At 44.7% G+C, this 19919-nt stretch overlaps 1 protein-coding gene across 2 annotated transcripts in view; it reads right to left on the bottom strand.

The window, feature by feature from the left end:
* Dnajc16 (DnaJ heat shock protein family (Hsp40) member C16) overlaps window positions 1-19187 on the bottom strand; it is a 37780-nt gene extending 18593 nt beyond the window's left edge. For both annotated transcript variants that reach the window (XM_063235554.1, XM_003471401.5), the window contains exons 1-5: window positions 19056-19187; window positions 17153-17337; window positions 12464-12530; window positions 10715-11042; window positions 467-651 (exon numbers count right to left, since the gene is read on the bottom strand). In XM_063235554.1, the coding sequence (XP_063091624.1) occupies window positions 467-651; window positions 10715-11042; window positions 12464-12530; window positions 17153-17319 (747 nt within the window). In that variant the 5' untranslated portion in view covers window positions 17320-17337; window positions 19056-19187. The remainder of the gene's footprint in view (window positions 1-466; window positions 652-10714; window positions 11043-12463; window positions 12531-17152; window positions 17338-19055) is intronic.
* Between the last annotated feature and the right edge of the window lie 732 nt (window positions 19188-19919).

Here is a 19919-nt window from a genome sequence, read left to right as displayed (position 1 = left end):
AATTTATCTGTATTGTGTCACTGTAAGTCTTTATAGTTTCAAAAATAATATGATTTCATTGAATATAGTGTTTTCTACAGATATAATTGAATATATGAATATAATTTGAATATTTTCATATTCATAAGACAAATACCTTTATATAAGCAAATTAATGAGCCAGAACAATCTCTTCTCTTATGCTATGATCTAACTATTGTGGTTGCTTAGAAAAGCATCACTGTAACTTTCGGCTCAGATTTCTAGGACAGGCAAAAGCTAACAGATGATTCTTGGTGAGAATGAACCCTTTCAGTCTCCGTACTTTGTCCCAACACTCATCGTTTAAGGATGTCAATGAAATGAGCTGGTTTGAGGGTTAATTTGCACGTGTCAGGCCCGAGGGTCACTGAGAGTCCTCCCAGTCAGTGTCCAGGCTCCTACTGAGCCACTTCTCAGCCACTGTCCCCAGTGGCCACTCACTCACCTTCTCCACCAAGTTCCCGGGAAGCAGGCTTTCCACAAACTGCCGCAGGTTCTCCCGGACCACCGCGTTGTGGAAGAAGGAGACCTTGCCGTTGACAATGCCCAGGATGGAGGGCGTGCTGTGCGCCCCCAGGTGGTGGGCCAGGCGCCGCTCGTAGCCTGCGTGGACCACGCCGATGCCCACACCTGAAAGGGACCAGAGAGCTGTATGAAGCCTCCAGGGCCCCAAAAGAATGGGAAGTACTTTTTCGGTGTCAGTGTGACATTAAGATTGAATTAACAGGAGAAACTATCTTCCCACAGCCCTGGTAGCCTTCTTTCATTTGCCAGAATTCTAGATTGGTCAGTTTTTCTGTGGAGTGATCTGGCAGGATTTAGAGAGTCACAAGCCAGGCATTGGGACACATGATGTAATCCTAGCACTCTAGGAGACTGAGGTAAGGAGATCGAAGTTCAAGCCCAGCCCAGACAACTTTGCAAGACTCTGCCTCAAAAAAACAAAAAACAAAAAACAAAAAACAAAAAAACGGGCTGGGGACATAGTGCCAAAGCCCTGGGTACAATCTCCAATTAAAAGTGTAAGTTATGAATCTTTATTATCTGTTTATCAACTGATCAACTGATTGATTAAGACAGGGTCTCACTTTATATAGCCCAGGCTGGCCTTCAACAGGTGGCAATCTTCCTGCCTCAGGCTCCTGAGTCCCGGGATTACCAGGGTGTGCTGCTGTTTCTAATTTTGGGAGCAGATCATGATGAGGAAATGCTTTACATGAAAAACAGGCACTTGGTACACACTGTTCCTACTGTAAGGAATAAAAAAAGAAAGAGCAGTCCACGGGTTCAGCAGCTTAACCGCGGTTAAAAACAAAAACTCTAGGATTCATTAAATTAAAAAAAAATGAATAAAAAATTTCTTCTGTGACAGAAGAAAGTCACAGTCCTCCCCTTGGGAGCACATCTTCCTCTATACAAATTATTGAGACCTGGGAAAATAAATATTCTTAAAAAGTGCCCGTGATTAAGACTTATTAAAATTTCACCCCACGACCCCGTTAAGGCTCTGGCACGGTCTCTGCCTCTTCTGGCTGTGCACATGCGTGCAGCTAAGATGAGGCAGGGTCACCTGATATTGACCTCACCTCATGCTCATGTTTATTGATGGGAATCTGCCAGCCAGGGGCTTAGCTAACTCTAATGTGGCACCCACCCAACTTGGCACTGGGTCCCAGAGTATATCTCTCCAAAAGTAACTTGTGCGTTTAGTTCCAGAAATAAACCTCCTGCTCCCTGTGCCCAGCCCTCTCCAATCCCAAGACTGTAAACCACTCAAGTGCTTCCCCCTCAGCCCAACTCCATAAAAACTGTTCCCTAGCTCCCTCTTTTTTGAGAGACCCTGCAGGCTCCAGCAGCCCTCCCATACCTGCAATAAAGGCTTTTTTCTTTTTCTCTTTTTGAGACAGGCTCTCACTATGCAGTTCAGGCTGGCCCTGAGCTCACTTGGCAGTCCAGGCTGGTCTCAAACTTGCAATGATCCTCCTGCCTCAGCCTCTTGAGTGCTGAGATTACAGGTGTGCGACACCACGACCAGCTAAAGGCTTAAAAAAAAAAATCTCTCTGTCTCTCAACTATGCCAAAAACCCCTAACGTTTACATTCAGCCCTTTACTTGGAGCGTTGGTTCCTCTGAACAGCTGGAGACATCTGAGGAGCAGCAGCTAACAAACACCCATTTTCTTTGGGATGTCTAAGTGACTGCTCAAGCTTCCACACTAAGGTCCAGATCCTGTCTCCCACCCCGCTCCACCTTCCCCAGCCAGGTCAGTTGACAGTGGCTCCATCCTTCCAGTCCTCATCCCAACATCTGAGGACTCTTCTGTCTCCATCTCTAGCACCCCACCTCCAGCGTGCCGGCGAGTTCTGCTGCTTCCCCTTGACATGCACCTGGAAGCCAGCTGCTTCTCGTCATCCCCACGGGGCTTCTCCCTCGGAATCACCCCACTGCTCCTGCCTGAGAACAGTAACTTCCCAAGTGCTTTTTTTTTTCATTTGCAGCACTGCGGGTCAAGCCCAGGGCAGTGCTATCATCACTGAGCTGCATCCCTAGCCTGTTTTTGTTTTGAGGGAAGGTCTTGCCCAGGCTGGCCTTGAATCTGCCTCAGCACCTCGGGTGTGTGTCACTATGCCTGGGCCAGATAGCCTATTTTTTTTTTAGCCTCCCAAGTGCTGGGATTACAGGCATGAACCACCATGTCTGGCTCAGCCAGCCTATTCTTAACACAGTGGCCAGATGGTTCCTTAAATAAAATCATCACTTCTCTATCCAAACCCTGCAAAGACCTAATCATTTCACTTGGAATGAAACCCATGACCCACACCCAGTGTAGTGTCCCCTGTACTCAACTGGCTCAATCCCCAGTGTCCTTGTGATTCTCTGAATACACTGGTGAGCTCCTGCCCCAGGGCCTTGGCACTGGCAGTACTCCCCATCGCCCCCCAGTCTGGAGTGTGCACTCCTCGGTGTACGTGCAGCTGATTCTGTTGGCAACTTCGAGTCCTTCCCTGTGAGGCTGACCTGGCCCCATATTTAGTGCTGTCCTTGCTGTGTGTAGGGTCCCCTGTGACCTGCTCACTTGCCTCTTGCCACAGTGCTTCCTGTCTTCTGCAGTGCTGCTGATGAACCAGGGCCTTGTGGGTGTTAAGTGTGCACTCTGACCCGGAAGTGCTCCCTGTTGCTAACACACCACACACTGCCTCTCTGACTGATCAGGGACTGCCTGTCTTCCTGCTTTGCCCTTCCAAAGGCAGTGATCGGGTCACTGACTCAGCGGTGCACACTAACCAATGCTTTATTGTTACATATTGAAGTTGTGGAAGCAAACAAGAAACCAAGCAAACAAACAAACAAACAAACTAGATTTCCTACTCACACAGGCCTTCACTTCTCATACCATCTATGCAAGGGGCTTCCTCACACACCAAGACCCTCCCCAGGGGTGGTGACTGGGTGTCCACTGTTCACTACTCTGGCACCATGACCGTCTCTGGGCATAACATCCTGCAAGCACCTGCAAGTGTTCTGCCACCCAGAACTCTCCAGCCCAGCGGTGCAGGGTCTTGGTGAAGGCCTCCTCATGCTGACATGCCGGACCCCTGCCTCACTGCCCTGCCTGGAGGACGGAGGTGAGGCTGAAAGTTCCACCCTCTCACCATCGGGTGGTCTTCCTGGTGACCACCCCTACCCAGGAACCCATTAAAATCTGCCTCAAAGAACAAAAGATGCTACAATAGCCCAGGAAATCCCAAGATTAGGAGCTGTGTCAGCATCCAGAGTCACAGACCAGGGTCAGAAGAAAAAGATCTCTTAGGAGCTCTGTGCTAGGAACTGGGAATGAACAATAAAATATTTGTAAATTTATTATAAATCACAGTATCAAAACTTGCTTTTGAACTGGGCATGTGTTGCACACCTATAATCCCAGCACTCTGGGAGACTAAGGCAGAAAGATTGTAAGTTTAAGCCCAACCTGGGCAACTTAGCGAGACCCTGCCACAAAACAAAACAAAACAACAACAAAATAAAATAAAGTAAAAGGGCTGGGGATCACTGTCAAGGCCTTGGGTTCAACCCCCAGTTCTCTTTCACCATGCTTTTGGCCTTCATTCTTAAAAGGCAGGTTCTGAGGGCATTCTGCACATCTTTGTGGCTGTATGCCTGTGACAATTTCCAAATTAGAAAATTCCTAGAATTGAATGGCTGAGTAAATGGCAGGGATCCCAAATCGAATGCTTTGAAATTGCTGGACAGCCTGAGCAAACCTCTCTGCAGGCAGCTGGTGACCCTTGCACGTCCCTGTGTGGGAGCAAGGAACCTTGGACAACACACTTCCTTCATTTGACACAGAAGAAGCCACTCGGAGAGGCTAAGTGCCCTCTTCCAGGGCTGCAGAGCTGATACAACAGCAGAACATGAACTGAAACTGGATGTTGCAGAGTCACGTCTGGTATACTATTTTACCATGCTGCAGCCAGAAAAACAGCAATGGGACAATGGATGGAAAGAGGATGAAGAATCACGTGAGCAGAAGACAGAACAAAGATAGAGCAGGCGCATGCGCCGAGACCCTGGAGGTTATGGAAAGACAGAAGAGAGTCACCCGGGCGGTCACCTGGCCACAAAGCAAAGGCCCAGGGGTGGAAGGGGCACATTGGGCCCTTCCGAATTGGAGATCAGCCTGGAACTTTCCACTCACCCTTCCTTTTAATGCAAGTACCCACATAAAAGTACTGTTTATGGGTGAGGAAAAATGCAGACGCTGGAGGTGGCTGCACATAGGAGCTGGGCACAGTCCCTGTTGTGATTAACGACCCGGAGCCCCACGAATATGTCAGCTTCCCTGGCTTTTTCTCTCCACTCTGAAGCGCAGGTGCTGAAAGCAAGCTGGCTGGGCCAACAGCAGGTGAACCCACGCACGGATTCTGACCCTGGTTCAGGAAGATCTGGCTGGCTGACAGATGGGCGTGTCCAGCCAAATGAACTAGAGTAGCCTCGTTTTATTTTTGTTGTGCTAAAGGTTAAGCCCAGGGCCTTGTGCACGTCAGGCAAGTGCTCAGCCACTGAGCCACATCCCCAACCCCTGAGTAGCAACTTTAAAAGAAAGGCAAGAGCATAAGACTTCTTTTAGAAACTGTCTGTTATATGGCCCGATCCTTGGGGATTTAAAAATACTGTATTTTCTCCTCTTTGGGGGGCTCTAAGAGGTCTTTGTTCCACGCAGTTTAAACACGGCCATCAAGCCTGTGTGTTTATGTGCCAAAGCACACTTACTGTCACTGTGTAACCCTAAACAAGCAGTGCCTTCCTCAGGGAGATCCTTCCTGTCCCGCTTTGGTACGATCATATACACATTCTCTCTCTACTTCTGAATATGCCTTAAGAGTTACCCCAGAGCCAAGTGGAAGAATGCATCAGTGTCAAATCCAGCTCAAAACAAAGCTGGTAATAAACAAACTACAAAGAAGCAAAATGATTCACAATAAAACAAAATCAACAACCCAGAACTAACGCAGGAGGGGCCAGGGATTTACCAGGCAGCGGCATAAGCGCCTGCCTGGCAAGCATGAGGTCCTGAGTTCAATCCCTGGTACCACAAAAAAAAAAAAAAAGAAAACCAAACCAAACCAAACAAAACCAAACAAAACAAAAACCCAAAAACCCCAGAACTAATGCAGGAAAAAAGGTATTTCACCGATGTATACGCAAAGCTTTCTAGATTGTATGAGATTGTTATGTAACTCAGCAAGCACCTGAAAGAAAGGAATGATTATTTTATTTTACTTTTTATTTCTAAGAGATAAGGTTGTGTCACATTGCCCAAGCTCCTGGACTCAAGCAATGCTCTTGCTTCAGCATCCTGACTAGCTGAGACTATAGACATTCTCCACCACGTGGCCAACTGGGCAATTTCTTCTTTTTAAACAGGAAGTCACAGTGAATAATCACTGCGTGGTCATTGAAACTGGGATTCCCTGGGCTGAGATTTGTTTTGAAGATGCTCATGCCTGGGAATCAAATATCACTTCATCTCTGTGCGCATCTCCCGCTAACACTGTGTGTGCTGGGAGGACACGGGGTCTCTCACTTCAGTTTCCTGGCTGCGATGGCCAGGTTTACTTTTGAAGAGAGTGACACTCTTGGGTCCAGACCCCAGTGTTGCTGCATAAAAGAAGTGTGTCTTTAAATTAGTCCTTTCACCTTGTTAAGCCTCAGCTTCCTCATCTGTAAAACAGGGTTGACAGTCTCTCTCTGACTCGGTTACTTTGTGGATAAAGATAATCCACACAGGTCACTTAGCACAATGAAAACCAACTGAAATGCTCAGTAAAAATTATTGTGTCTTTTAGTGCCTAATATTGGCACACGGACGTTAACTGGGAAAAAACGTTAAATGCAAACACGAGATGACTTTCTTGTTACCTTCTGCTTCCGCAGCACTGATCAGTCTGCATTCGCAAATGTGAGGCTGGAGTTAACTCTCCGACTTACAGTGAGCTCCTCCAGGTCAGCGGCAGCGCTGTTTCTGGACCTGGCTGTCTGCACATGCGGGGTGCTTTTACACGCTACTTCTCTCCACACCGCTTGATTGCTGGTTTCAGCTAAGTAACTGATCTACTGCTCCATATTCTGCAAATCAGGCAACTTCTGTCACTCTGATAATGTCAAGCTTCCCCAGGCCGCCCCACGCAGCTCTGGGACGCTGCTCCCCCGTCAACTCAACACAGAAACTTTGTTTTCCTTAACTGTGTAGCGTGGAGATACCTGAACTAGACAGAGGACAGCTGTGGTGCTGGTCCTCACGCCAGCTCAGTGTCACCGCACTGCAACCAGGGGGAACCAGCTGTCAAAGATCTTCAAGCAATCTGAACGTTGCAAAAACATTGGAAAATGGTCTACAAACCAATGTAATCCACAAGTGTAGTCACAGCCTGCTTCTACAGGATTTGGTGGGGCAGGGCAGAGGACTAATAAGATACTTAGTAAATATTAGTTCTATGGAAGAGGCATTAAGAATTTTAAATAAAGCCTGCCAAGGGCCCACCAAGACCAGGCAGACATGTCTGTGCCCCAACAAGCCTGATAAGAGAACATTCCTCCCTGTGTGTAAGCTTGTCTAACTGATGATCTTAATAAAACGGAACACATTTCTTCCTCTGAATAACCCATGCTTTGTATGGGCCTTATGATATAACCTGAAATGTTTAAACTCCCTTAGCAACATGAAGATGTCACCCAAACCTTCCAGTCGTAATGCACTGAATTTGCCTTCCTACGTCCCCCTTGATTCCCCATAAAAGCCCCAGCACCCCACTAGGCGGGGCTGACTCTTAGGGGGAAGAATCCTACTGGTGTAATAAACTGCCTTCCAAACCTCCTTGGTGCTGTTTCTTCTCATGTTTGGTCTGTTTTCTGTAACACTATGGATGCTAATTCTGATTTTTTTTTTTTTTTAGTTTTCTGAGACCGAGTCTCAGTATGTAGTTCAGGATCTTGCTATGTAGCCCAGGACGGCCTTGAACGTGTTGCTGCCCTCCTGCCTCAGTCTTCCCAGTGGTGGGATGATAGATATGTGACACTAATTCTGGCTTTTTATATGCTTGGCCCTGATTTACTAGAATGACAAAGCACAACACCTAAAAGCACCGTGAGATTTTTTTAAATCCTCAACCACATGAGGAAGTCCAGCGCTGTGGTTCTATGCAGCCCTGGGACTGTTTGGATCCAGGACCTTCAAATGCCAAACGTCGCTTCCTGGCCTCCCCTGCTCCCTCAGCCTGCACGGCTGCTCCTTGCTTTCTGCCAGGCCCAAAACAGGCTCTGCTCAAAATAAGTCTAAAGTGGTGAATGGGAGCCAGTGAATTGAAGACAATGCACTAATATATTTAGGAAAAATTGTCAAATGGGGTTAATAAAACAGGTACTTAGCCATGGCTAATGGTGAATGCTTATAATCCCAGCACTTGGGAGGCTGAGGTAGGAGGACTGCCATGAATTTGAGGCCAGGTTGGGTTATATAGTAAGTTCAAGGCCAGGCTGAACTGCATAGAAAAAAGAGCCACTGAAAAAAATTCACTTTGGAGCCAGGTGTGGTGGTACATGCCTATGATGCCAGCACTCTGGTAGGCTGAGACGGGAAGGTCACAAGCTCAAGGCTAGTCTGAGCAATTTAGCAATTTAGGGAGGCTCTGTCTCAAACCAAAAAGGCCCTGGGTTTCCAGTACTGGGGAAAGAAACTATTTTGGTAAACTAGGAAAATCAGTTTATCAGAAATTCTGTAAGTTGGGCGGGGGATTTAGCTCAGTGGCATAAGTGCCTGCCTTGCAAGCAGGCAGTCGTGAGTTCGATCCCCGGTACCGATAAAAAGGAAAAAGACAAAAAAAAAAAAAAAAAAAAAGCAATTCTGTAAGTTTTACTTATTAAAAGAACTTAATATGTATTAGGTCCTTAGTTTACAGTTTTCTCATTTATTCTTCATAACGATATTGTTGGTTTCACATTATTGCTTATTATTTTTCTCCCAAGACAGAGTCTTGTCATGTAGTTCAGGCTGGTCTTGAACTCACTATGCACCCTGGGCTGGCCGTGAACTCAAGGTGATCTTTCTGCCTTTGCCTTTGGAGGGCTGGGATTTAGAGGTGTACTGCACCACGCCTGGCTATTTTAGATGGAAGAAACTTAGGTGAATTGTCTGTCCACAGACAAAGGACATGAAGACAGAGCATGAAGGTCTGCCTACCTGAGCCTGAGCCTGCAGCACTTGATGGTTCCCACTGTGCTGTGTGGTCTCCTACTGTGTAAGTTTGCCTGCTGTGTTTAACGTGTTATTCGGGCTTTGAGCTCACTGTGGTGTAAACTCATTCCCTGCCTGCATGTGCAGTGCTGTGGAGTCGGCGTTCTGATCCTGGCCAGCATTAGCTCCTTCCTACACACAACACCTCGACGGCACGGATGCAGTGATGCTTTGTGATGAAGACGCCTCCCAGTTTGGTGGCTTCCACCTGCCCTCAACACCGTTCACTCGTCACGCGCCCACTTCCTGCCACGTGGAGAAGCCGCGACGCCCACTCCCTTAGCTTCTCCCCAGAGCAACTCTGCTCCCTCTCAGGAAAGCATTTTGGCAAATCGGAGGACCTAAACATTTCCAACTAACAAGATGAAAACTTTCTTTAGGATAAATAAAGCAGTGGTTTCCAGGAATCTGTAATCTCCATGGAAATCCACAATCCTTGGCCTGTAGGGTTGAGACTGTCCTGTTCTAGTTACTTAACAATAGGTCTACTAAGACCTAGAACACACACACACACACACACACACACACACACACACACACACACACACATATACACACCCCTCAGCGATTTTCCAACTTTTGGGAGTCAATAAATTAAATATCCTCCTTTGGTCACTAAAAATTCCCTGGTGGTAACTGTGGAAGGAGCAAAGGCTAATCTGTGATTCATGCCAGTACCCCATGACTATCACAGGGAGGGGTGTTCACGTTCCCCTCAGACTCACGTGCCGAAGCCCTGGCCTTCGACGTGATGGTGCCTGAAGAAAGGCCTCTGGGATGATCAGGTCACGAGGGTGACTCTCATGACATGATCAGTGACCTTATAAGAAGACATAAAAGGACATAGCAAGGTGGCCCCTCATAAGCTGAGAAGACGGCCTTCCCAAAAGGTCAACCATGCTGCACCCTCGCCTTGGGGACTCAGCCTCCAGAACTATGAGAAACTAATTTCTGTTGGTGAAGCCATCTAGACTATGGAATTTCATTATGGCAGCATGAGCTAAGAAAGAACCTTTATAGAAGAAATGAAGTTAAAATGCGGTTGTTAACGATGGGCTCTCATCCAACATAATTGGTCTCCTTATGAGAGGTAAGGACACAGAAACACCAGAGACGCATATGCAGCGAGGACCACGGGGCTGCACAGTGAGAAGCTGCCATCTGCAGGCCATGGGAGGCTCTAGAGGATAGCAAACTTACTGACACCATGTGCTCAGACTTATAGCCTCCAGGATGACCCCAACTGAGTGTTTGGCTACTTATTATATAGTTAGATCTTCAAGTCAGTAATGCAAAATGAAACTGACTTACTGTGGCCCCTCTCTGAAAACATATCTGGACAACAACCACGAACCCATGAAGAGAAATCACATTACCCGCTGTTTTCTCCCAGTATTCCATAAATTCATGAATGAGAACAGTCACCTTCTCCTCTACCAATATCTCTGTTATGGTTTAAAAATGAATTGTTCACAAAACCTTGGGTGCTTAGGGCTTGGGCCCCAAAGCAGCGCTGTATAGGGTGGGGCCTGGAGAGGTGACTGGATCACAAGGGTCCTGACCCTGTGAATGGATTAATCTGTGGTGAGTTCAGGGCTGAATGAGCTGATGAGGCGGGACTCAGCTGGAGGACGGAGGTCACTGGGACTGCCTAGCAGGGTAAATCCTGTCCTTGTCCCTTCCTTTCTCTCTACGTCCTGGCTGACATGAGGTGAGCAACTGTCCCCACTGCCACCATGTTCCTGCCTCTCCACAAGCCTCAATGCAAGGGTGGCAACTGGTCATCGACTGAACCCTCGGAAACTGAGTGCCAAAACAAACCTTTTCTCCATTAAGCAGTGTATGTCAGCTCATCCCAGCAACAGAAGGCTGACAGTCTCCGAAAGAATAAAGCAGTCTTACCCAGTCCTTCCAGCTCTTGAACCACTTCTTTCCAAATGGGCTCGATGTGGATGCAGCTGAAGCACCAGTCCGAGGTGATCTTGATGAGGTAGGGCTTCTTGAAGCTGTCTGGAACCACTTCATTCACATAGTGTGAAAAGTGCAGTAAGTACTTTTCATCAATGGAGTCCCGTTGCTCGGAATTGAAAGGAAAGTGAAAAAAAGATTCATCGAAATAGAAATTTTCATGGAAGTGGCGGAAGCGATACTCTCGCTGCTGCTGCTGCTGGTTCTCACCGGCGTCGCCATAGCGATCATAACTGGATCTCTTTTCTTCATTGGAAAGAATCTACAAGGAGGAAAAAGCACAAGAAATCTAAAAAACAAGAAAGAAGTTTCATGTGAAGGAATCTGCATTAGCAAGTTGAAAGACAAAGAAAATAAAGATTATGATGTATGTATTTTTTGTCTCTTTTTTTGGTGGCACTGGGGATTGAACTCAGGCCCTTTACAATGAGCTACATCCCCAGCCCCTTCTAAAAAATTTTTTATTTTGAGACAGTCACTAAATTGCCCAAATATTCCAAATGCAGTGGTTCCATATATTGGGAAATTCTTCTTTTAACAGAAACATTAAAGAAAACTCATGATAGTTCAAAATAGTTCAGTTAAAAAAAAACTCAAAATAAACTCAAAATAGTTCAGTTAAAAAAAAATATCTCAGTTCTTTAGCTGGTCCCACTCATGCTGGCATTACAGATTTGAAACTATCTCAGTGAGCACTTCAGCAAAGCAAATAAAACATCACATACTGTTGACAGAGTCAATTACAAGAAAACTGGAGTAGTTGTACCATATGAGGTTGGAATCATTTAGACCAAGGTTTGGAGACAGAGAATATCAAAAAGTAGCCACAGAATTGAGTCCAGCGTCTTGTGTGTTAGCTGACTCTGCTTTACTTAAAAATAACTTTAGGGCTGGGGATTTAGCTCAGCGGCATAAGCGCCTGCCTTGCAAGCAGGCAGTCGTGAGTTCGATCCCCAGTAACGATTAAAAAAAAAAACAAACAAACTTTGAGGTAGAAGGTTCAAGAATCCATTTAGGATGATGAATTAATCTATGTTCTAAGCAATTTCTGGTGAAAAGCATGCCCTAACAAATCAGGAAGCCAGGGACTTCTCTGTTAGGCATATTCCAGACTGAGTAACTTAAGCTGGCATGTTGGAACACTATCAAGAAGTTGTGTTTCAGTGTTTCTGTAACTTTGTGTCATTTTAATAAGTAAGGGCAAATCTGCACTTGAACAAAAGTTTCTAAAAAAGTAATACAAAATATATTCTAAGTATTCTTATAATTCTAATTAAAGACTGTGAGATAGTTTAGCCAGGTGTGATGGCACACAGTGGAATCCCAGCTGCTCAGAAGGACGAGACAGAAGGAGTCCAATTCAAGGCCCATCAAGCAACTTAAGGGAGGATTCGTCTCAAAATCAGAAAGAAAAGAGCTGAGGACGTAACTCTGTGACAGAGTAGCCCTGGATTCAATCCCTGGAGTGGGGGAAGGGTGTGGAGGGCCAGATTTTTCAAGAGCTTAAGTGTTCAGGCTCATGTTCCAAATACTTGATGTGGCCAGCTACGATGTTTCTACCATCATGTGGACCTGGGTCAGGGCCTGAGGTCCTGCACTTTCTGAGAGGGCGTTAGAGAGCCAATCACGGGAGGCACATTGCACTGAGAGCTAAAGGATGCGCCCCAAGGTTTGCTGCGGTACCTCGTAAGCCTTGCTGATTTGGATGAACTTGTCTGCTGCCCCAGGGTCTCTGTTTTTGTCAGGATGCCTGAAACACAGAGGCACAGCTGGTGAGAGAGGATTTCATTTTCCACACATGGTTACTTCTCACCCTCACACACACAGTTCACGACAGCAGAGGCAAACGGGTCAACATGTTAGGATAGCTGCCTAAAATACAGTTGAAGCAATGACACCTTGAAACATTTTCCTCCCGAAACACCCCAGAAGGGTGCATTTTCAAAGCAGCAGGGCACAGCATGACAGCATTTCACTGCCAAGATGTGTGCGTGTGCGTGTGTGCGTGTATGCTACTCCCCAACACCATGCAAAGCGGGTTGGGGCTCAGTCCCTTAGCTATGAAATGAAGGCTTTTCTAAGATACCAGCATTTCCTCCCTACGTAAGAGTGAACCTGATGCTGGTGTTTTTAGATTACACTGGCCTGCAGGAGAAGCAGTTTATAGGGTGCACAGTGTAACTGCTTAGTTATAGCTAGGGTTCCAGCAGTCTATTGCTTCTGACCTTCAAAAATCAGAGCACTCCAGTATTCATTACTAGTCTGCCTGTGGTACCGTTTAGCTCTAAATGGATAATGGTTTTAATCCACATTTGTTTTGTTTCTACATAGCAAGGTCTCGCTATGTAGTCCAGGTTGGCCTCAAACTCGTGGTGATCCTCCTGTCTCAGCCTCCCAAGTGTTGGGATTACAGGCATGTGCCAACATTTCTGGCTTCAAGGTTACATATTTAAGATGGTCAAAAAAATGAACCCTAAAGTTCATGGGAATTTAATTAACAGTAGAACTAATCTTCAATATTGGCTGTTACCTATAGCTGGCAATTAACAGTCTTGAAGTCACATACTATTCCGCAATCTTTTTTGTGTTTATTCTTATTTAAGTTTGTGGGATTTTGAAGTTTGGGAAAGGACTCAGTTTATTTCCTTAAAGCTCCATAATATCTAAGTCAGTGTTCTGTATGGATTGATTTTTTTCAGATTCACTTTGTTAAAAGATTCTGTATGATCTTATTTATGTAAAAGATTCTGTATGATCTTATTTTGTTAAAAGAGTCTGTATGATCTTATTTACATATCAGTTTTGCTTATGTCCACTCAAGTTCCTCTAGCACAGGTTCTAAAAAGAAAAACAACTCTCAGGGTTGTAAATGACCATTAAAAACACATCAAAGTACATTGGGACAGGAAAAATAAATTACAGTATGACCGACTTATTCTAGCAAGAGTATGTTTGAATGAATTATACCACATATTCCAATTGCTCTAAAACCAAGGAAACTTCAAATCGTTGACTGTTGAATTTGGACAAAATTTCCTTAACCACTGAATTCTGGCTAGGCATAGGAAAAAATCCTGGCTGGGCATAACGAAAACAGGATGGTTTGAGGAAACGAGATGGTGAGTCCAAAGCATGTTTCTGAATGACAAAAAAAAGGTGCTTTCAATACTCAGAGTTAAGACTAACGGCTGGGTGGATAAAATAATGCAACTGACAAATGATTTAACATAAAGAACTGTAGGGGAGAAGCCGGGAAGGGCTCTTCAGGACAGGAGCAGAAAGAACCTCACAGGCAGCTGGGTAGGAAACAGGAGTCTTGCAACAGGGGCGGCAAGCCTGCGGCCCCAAGACGTCTAGCTTGTAAGGAACACTATCCTAAATGTGGGAAGATACCACAAACTGGATGACATTTACAATAGGGTAATGTTCGGCCCTAGGAAAGCATCACCTGGTGGTATTTTCAGTGACTACGAAATTATTTCACAAACAGCAACCTTTACATTTCAAAGTGTGGAGAGCATCGTGTATGGTTATTTACCAGCCACTAGTGACCTCTAAAAAGAAGAAAAACAAGACAGAAAAAGAAATATAGCGAAGGATATGACAACTTACTGTTTGGTTCGCTGAACCATGTAATATCAATCTGCTTTTCTTGGGGTAGGAGTTATTTTGCTAATAAGGATGACAAATGAAATGAGTCTAGGATAAAACTTAATTATAGGGAGAGAAACAGTTTTCCTAAGAGGAAAAAAAAGTAATTTCAAAGGATTTCACCAAGCAAGGGAATATTCTTGTAAAAGTCTAAGGAACATTTAACATGCTTAGGAAAACATAATCTAACAATTAAATCACTTCTCCTGCTACAACTCATTCTGAAAGTCAAACTGGGAAACACTGGCTGTTTTTCAATGTATATGAGACCATCACAAAATGAAACTGAAACCAGCAGAAGTAAAGCTGAAACCTGTCCATTTCCACAGTCAAAACAGGGAACAACAGTACAGCAGAAATACAAAGGTAAAATTTTAGACTTTCACTGGATGGTACTCTCTACATCTCTATGATGATGAATTACTGGTAGAGAGGAGCTAATTAAGGAAGAGGATGACTCATTTAATTAATATCATAAAACCCTTTTCAGCTCTGGAAGACAGAAAAGTCAAAGCAGTGTATTTCAACAGATTCCGTATCCTCAAACTATCATTTCTGTTCTGAAACTCTTGTCAAAGGCTATAGCATCTCCAAAAGAATGTTGCTCTTGCTGGAGGTGACACAGGAATATAATCCCAGCATTTGGGAGGCTGAGGCAGGAGAACTGCTGGGAGTTCAAGGCCAGTCTGAACTATATAATGAGCCATTGTCTAAAAACCAGGAATGTTGCTGCTTATGGATTAACTGCAGATACATATATTTTGCTTCTAACATCAACAGGCAGGAGTTTGAACTGTTGCTGAAAGAAAATATGGTGTAGAGTCCCTGGAAAGGGATTACACATAATGATCTAGTTTGGGATTCTTCCTGATAAATATGGTCTAAAATATGTATTCAAAATACTGTATTTTAAGCTACTTTTTACCTTTACTGCCATTAGTTTAATGTTAAAATGTATCTGCTTACAGAAGAAAGGGCCAGGAAGAGCTGGGCATAGCCATGTCAGCTGCATGTGGCTGCTTTCTGCCTCATTCAGCTCCCTGCCACCCGAATGCTAAGCTCCCACCCTTACCCTTGCCCAGACTGGCAAATGATTAAAAACCAAACAACAATAAGCCAAGTGTTGATACAGGTCAAATCATGGAACCCAGAGGTGATACAGATTTACCAGCTCTGAGTCTTGATCTTTTCATCTGTAAAACAGGTTTAGCAATCTCTTCCTATATAGGTTAATGATAAGGTTTCAGTGGGATCACACACATAGAACTTGGAGGCCAGCAGCTAGCAGGTACTGAGTGGGGATACCTGTCACGAACCACCCTTCACTGCCTGTGGGTGGTTCAGCTAGCTGGCTGCTACCCGTCTCCTTTCCATCCTTCTCTCCCGCTGCTGTGTGCCCTCCAGCTATATAATCTACCACTTCTGCTTCTTCATCATAGCCAAAGTTTTGATGGGAGAAATCAATGTATGTGTCCATAATGTGTTTTAGATTTATTGCTTTCCTGCTAATTGCTAGCCTGCCAACTCATAGATAAAATCATGAATTTTCTATAAGATTTCCTTAAAAAATAAGACTTGGTCCCAAAGGATTCATTTTTAACTGAGGGCAGAAAGCTTTCTATTTAAACTTTTTTTTATTTTTTTTTGTCTTTTTTTCGTTTTTATCGGTACCAGGGACCGAACTCACGACTGCCTGCTTGCAAGGCAGGCGCTTATGCCGCTGAGCTAAATCCCCAGCCCCTCTATTTAAACTTTTTGCTTGCCATACTGGGGATGGAACATAGGGCTTCCCTCATGCTAGGCAATGGTCTACCACTGTGTGGCTCTACCTTTTTGTATTTTGGGACAAGCTCTCACTAAACTGCTCAGGCTAGTCTTGAACTTGTGATCTTACTGCTTCAGGATCTGGAGTAGTCAGGTTTATGAGTATGTGCCATTATGCCTGGCTTAAACTGTTTTTTTTTTTTTTTTTTTTTTGAGACATGGTTTTGTTATGTAGCCCAGGCTGGCTTTGAACTTGCAGCAATACTCCTGCCTCAGCCTCTTAAGTGCTGGGATTAAATTGTTTATTAAAGCTCAAAACTAATAAAAACCAATATAACTCATTGGTACAGCACTTTTCTAGCCTGGGGGCTAGAGGGCATTGGGTTTCATCCTTCATGTCACAGCACATATGCACGTACACACACGTACACACACACACACACACATAGAATAAGGCTGAATGGTGCTTCCCACTAAACTTATAGAGTTTCTCTGGGGATAATATATCCTGGGCAGTGTAGCTTATCCACTGTTAGTAACATGGTTTTATTTTTATTTTATTTTTTGGTATTGGGGATTGAACTCACGACCTAGCGCTTGCCAGGCAGGCGCTCATGCCACTGAGCTAAACCCCCGGCCCAGTAACATGGTTTTAAAAAAATTAAAGTTGCTTCCTACTTCAGTTTAATGCTAAATATGCTAATGGTATCTATGGCAAGTCTTGAAGCCACAGTATTCCTAAAAGGAAGTTCCATAGTAAATGTAGGCTTTGCATCTTATCCCCGAGAACTATAGAACATGAACACAAGTTCTACATATTCTAGACATACATATAGTGAACACAGAAACAGAGAGAAAAGACAAATTATAATTAAAAGCCAATCATAAGTTAGGCTTCATTCTGCTGCTTAGACTGCTTAGTTTGTATTAAATGTCCATTTTTTTTATGTCACCTACCATTCCCGGGCGAGCTTCTTATAAGCCTTTTTAATATCAGCCTGACTGGCTGTTCGGCTGACCCCTAGGACTCTGTATGGGTCAAAATCCAACGCAGACAGAAATTGCAGGATCAGAACCAGAACTATCAAGAACTGCCAGGAAATGCTCAACTTTTTCACTTCCATTTCTCTTCCTTTCCAGAGCTGAAATGATTGAAGAGGCAGTAAGTTTCAGTGGTAGAAACCTGGACAGTCTTGTCTTTTAGATGAAGGTATAAGATATACAGATGAAAAACAAAACAAACAAAAGATATTTTTGCAGGAAATGTGTCAAGCTGTGTGACTGTCTTTTAAACAATCTTGCTTGCACTGTTGAATATCAAAATTAAGAACTACTATAGATGAAAAGATGAGTAATAAGAGTTAATAGCAACTCTCCAGGATCCTTGGATTAGAACAGCTTTTAAAATGACTAAAAATGAATGAGATGAAGAAATAATAAGTGAATATGTGAAAACATAAACAGAATAATCAGTGACTAGCTCATATACAGTACATGATTTTTATCTGTCTTGGCAATAAACTTTAATGGTTTAAGAACACTCCAGTGCATACATGTTAAATAAGTTTGTGAAATCAGAAGATTTATCATGTGCCAACCACAGAATAGGATTGTTGTGGGGTTCTTGGGCATTAAATATGTTCAAATAATGAACTCTCTTAAAAACAGCTAAGACTTAATATGCCTCTGCTATATTCTTTCTCATCACATACAATCAAGAAAATCAGAAGCCACTCTAACCCAATCATTGAAAAATGATCAATGTAAATTAAAATTTCAGATCAGAAAAAGTGGCGAGAAAAAATCTGGTTTTCCATATAAAGGCGAATTCACAGTTTAGACTGAAAAATTGGCATGGATTTAAAATGTTTTAAATTCTATCCGGTTTTGAAATAATCCTGGCTGGTTAATGAACAAGGTAGTGGGTATTGTAGACATTTACACTCCAGGATTACGACCTTTGTAATATCATACAATGGTTTTTAATACCATCCTTATGCATCAACTTATTATCATGATTTTCACAAATTGAAGTGTTAAGGGTAACATGACACCTTAAGAGGGGCAAAGCTGTAGCAGCGGTGGATTTTGACAAGTAGACAAACGCTGCTCAGACTCCTCATAAAATCAACTGATCTGGTGACTAGTATTAAAACTGCATATGTGCAGAATAAAATCCTAAAGCAAATCAGTTTCTTCCTTAAGACATGTCCTGTCGTGAAGGCTGTATAAGTACTGGTCAAACACACGGGTTTTAGAATTAGACTAGAACTGGGATCCATACTCCACAATTCTATGACCTTGGATAAGTTAAAAGTACTAAGTTTTAGTGTCCTTATTCATAAAAACGTGAATGAGTAATACAGACCCCTTGAAGAGCCGTCATGGGGCGTTAAATACTTGTAACAGATTTGCTACCAGGGGGGAGTCTACAGTCAACAGTGGTTGTATTACTTCTATGCACTGTGCTAGTCCCTTCTAGTTAACGGGTGATGGTGGTGGTGGTGAAGTTCTTTTGCTGACAGTTTCCAGCTCCACCGTGCCGGCCTCGGGCCAGGTGACAACCTGTCCGACAGGTAGGCTGCCGCCTTCAGGGCAGGACCCCCGGCCCGGGCAGAGACTCTCCGGGACGCGTTCCGGGTCTGAGTCCCGCAGCGGACTCGCACCGCAGATCGAAACCTTCTATGAGGCGACTCCCTCCCTCGCCGCCCCTGAAAGCCCTGGGCCGGGCCCCGTCGGCTCCCGGTTTCCCTCCCCGGGCCCAGCGGGGACTGGGAACCACAAGGAACTGACGGGAGATCTCAGCTTTCCCAGCCCCGCCGCGTCGGCAGCTCCGCGCGTCACGCTGGGAAAGAATTACCGGGAAAGGGCACTGGCCCAACCGGCTGCAGCGTCGGTGCTCCAGTTAGTCCGCCGGGCCGGGAGCTTCCCGTTTACACCAGCGTTAGCAGGGACCGAGGAGGGGAAAGAGGCGGGGATCAAGCCCAGGGAAGTCATGTGACATTTAAAGGGCCTGACAATGAAGCTACAATGGGACAGGTCTCGGGCTTCCAGTTTGCGAATCTATATTGACCCTTACCACTTGCCGTCAGCGCCTGGACCTGGCGAGGTTGCTATAGAAACAAGGCGCGCTCCACGGCTAGATCCAAAGAGTAGATCGTGACCAAAGAGGCCAGAACGTGCCTCCTAGCGAGGCAATGTCGCTATGCATCACGGGATACCAGGAAGACATCCGGGTATAGGGAGGGGTTTCCACTCCTACCGGGAGGTGGCCCTCTTGTAGCAACAGTTGCTAGGATGGGGAAGCAATCGCTGGTCCCGGTTCTCTTAAACCCTATTCATAGAATCTTAGAGCGTCAGAGGTGGAAGGGACCTTAGGGATCTTTTTCTAAACCACCTCCTCCATATGCTAAGGTCCAGAGAGGAGCAGAGACTTGCCCAAGTTCTAAATTTAGGTTACCTAATCATGTTTATCAATCAGAAGTCACATCCCAGTATGTGCCAAGCCAGGATTTAAACGCTGGAAAGGGAAGTGGTGGTGGGGAGGGAAGGAGGGAAGGAGGTACAGGAGGGTGATGTAAACTTTCTTTGAGCCAGTGAGATAGTCCCCTTGAGAATATAAGGAAAGCAATTTCATTTCTCCCTGCTGTTTTTCTTTTTTGCATTTGTCACTAAAATACCTATTTATATTGCTTATCACTTGTGTCTTCCCACTGGAATGTGA

This window comes from Cavia porcellus, unplaced genomic scaffold, assembly GCF_034190915.1.
Source record: "Cavia porcellus strain 051 isolate PalLab524CR breed Dunkin Hartley unplaced genomic scaffold, mCavPor4.1 scaffold_25, whole genome shotgun sequence".
Lineage (NCBI taxonomy): Eukaryota > Metazoa > Chordata > Mammalia > Rodentia > Caviidae > Cavia > Cavia porcellus.
The sequence above is the reverse complement of the archived record's forward strand: the minus strand, read 5'-3'. Positions and strand labels throughout refer to the sequence as shown.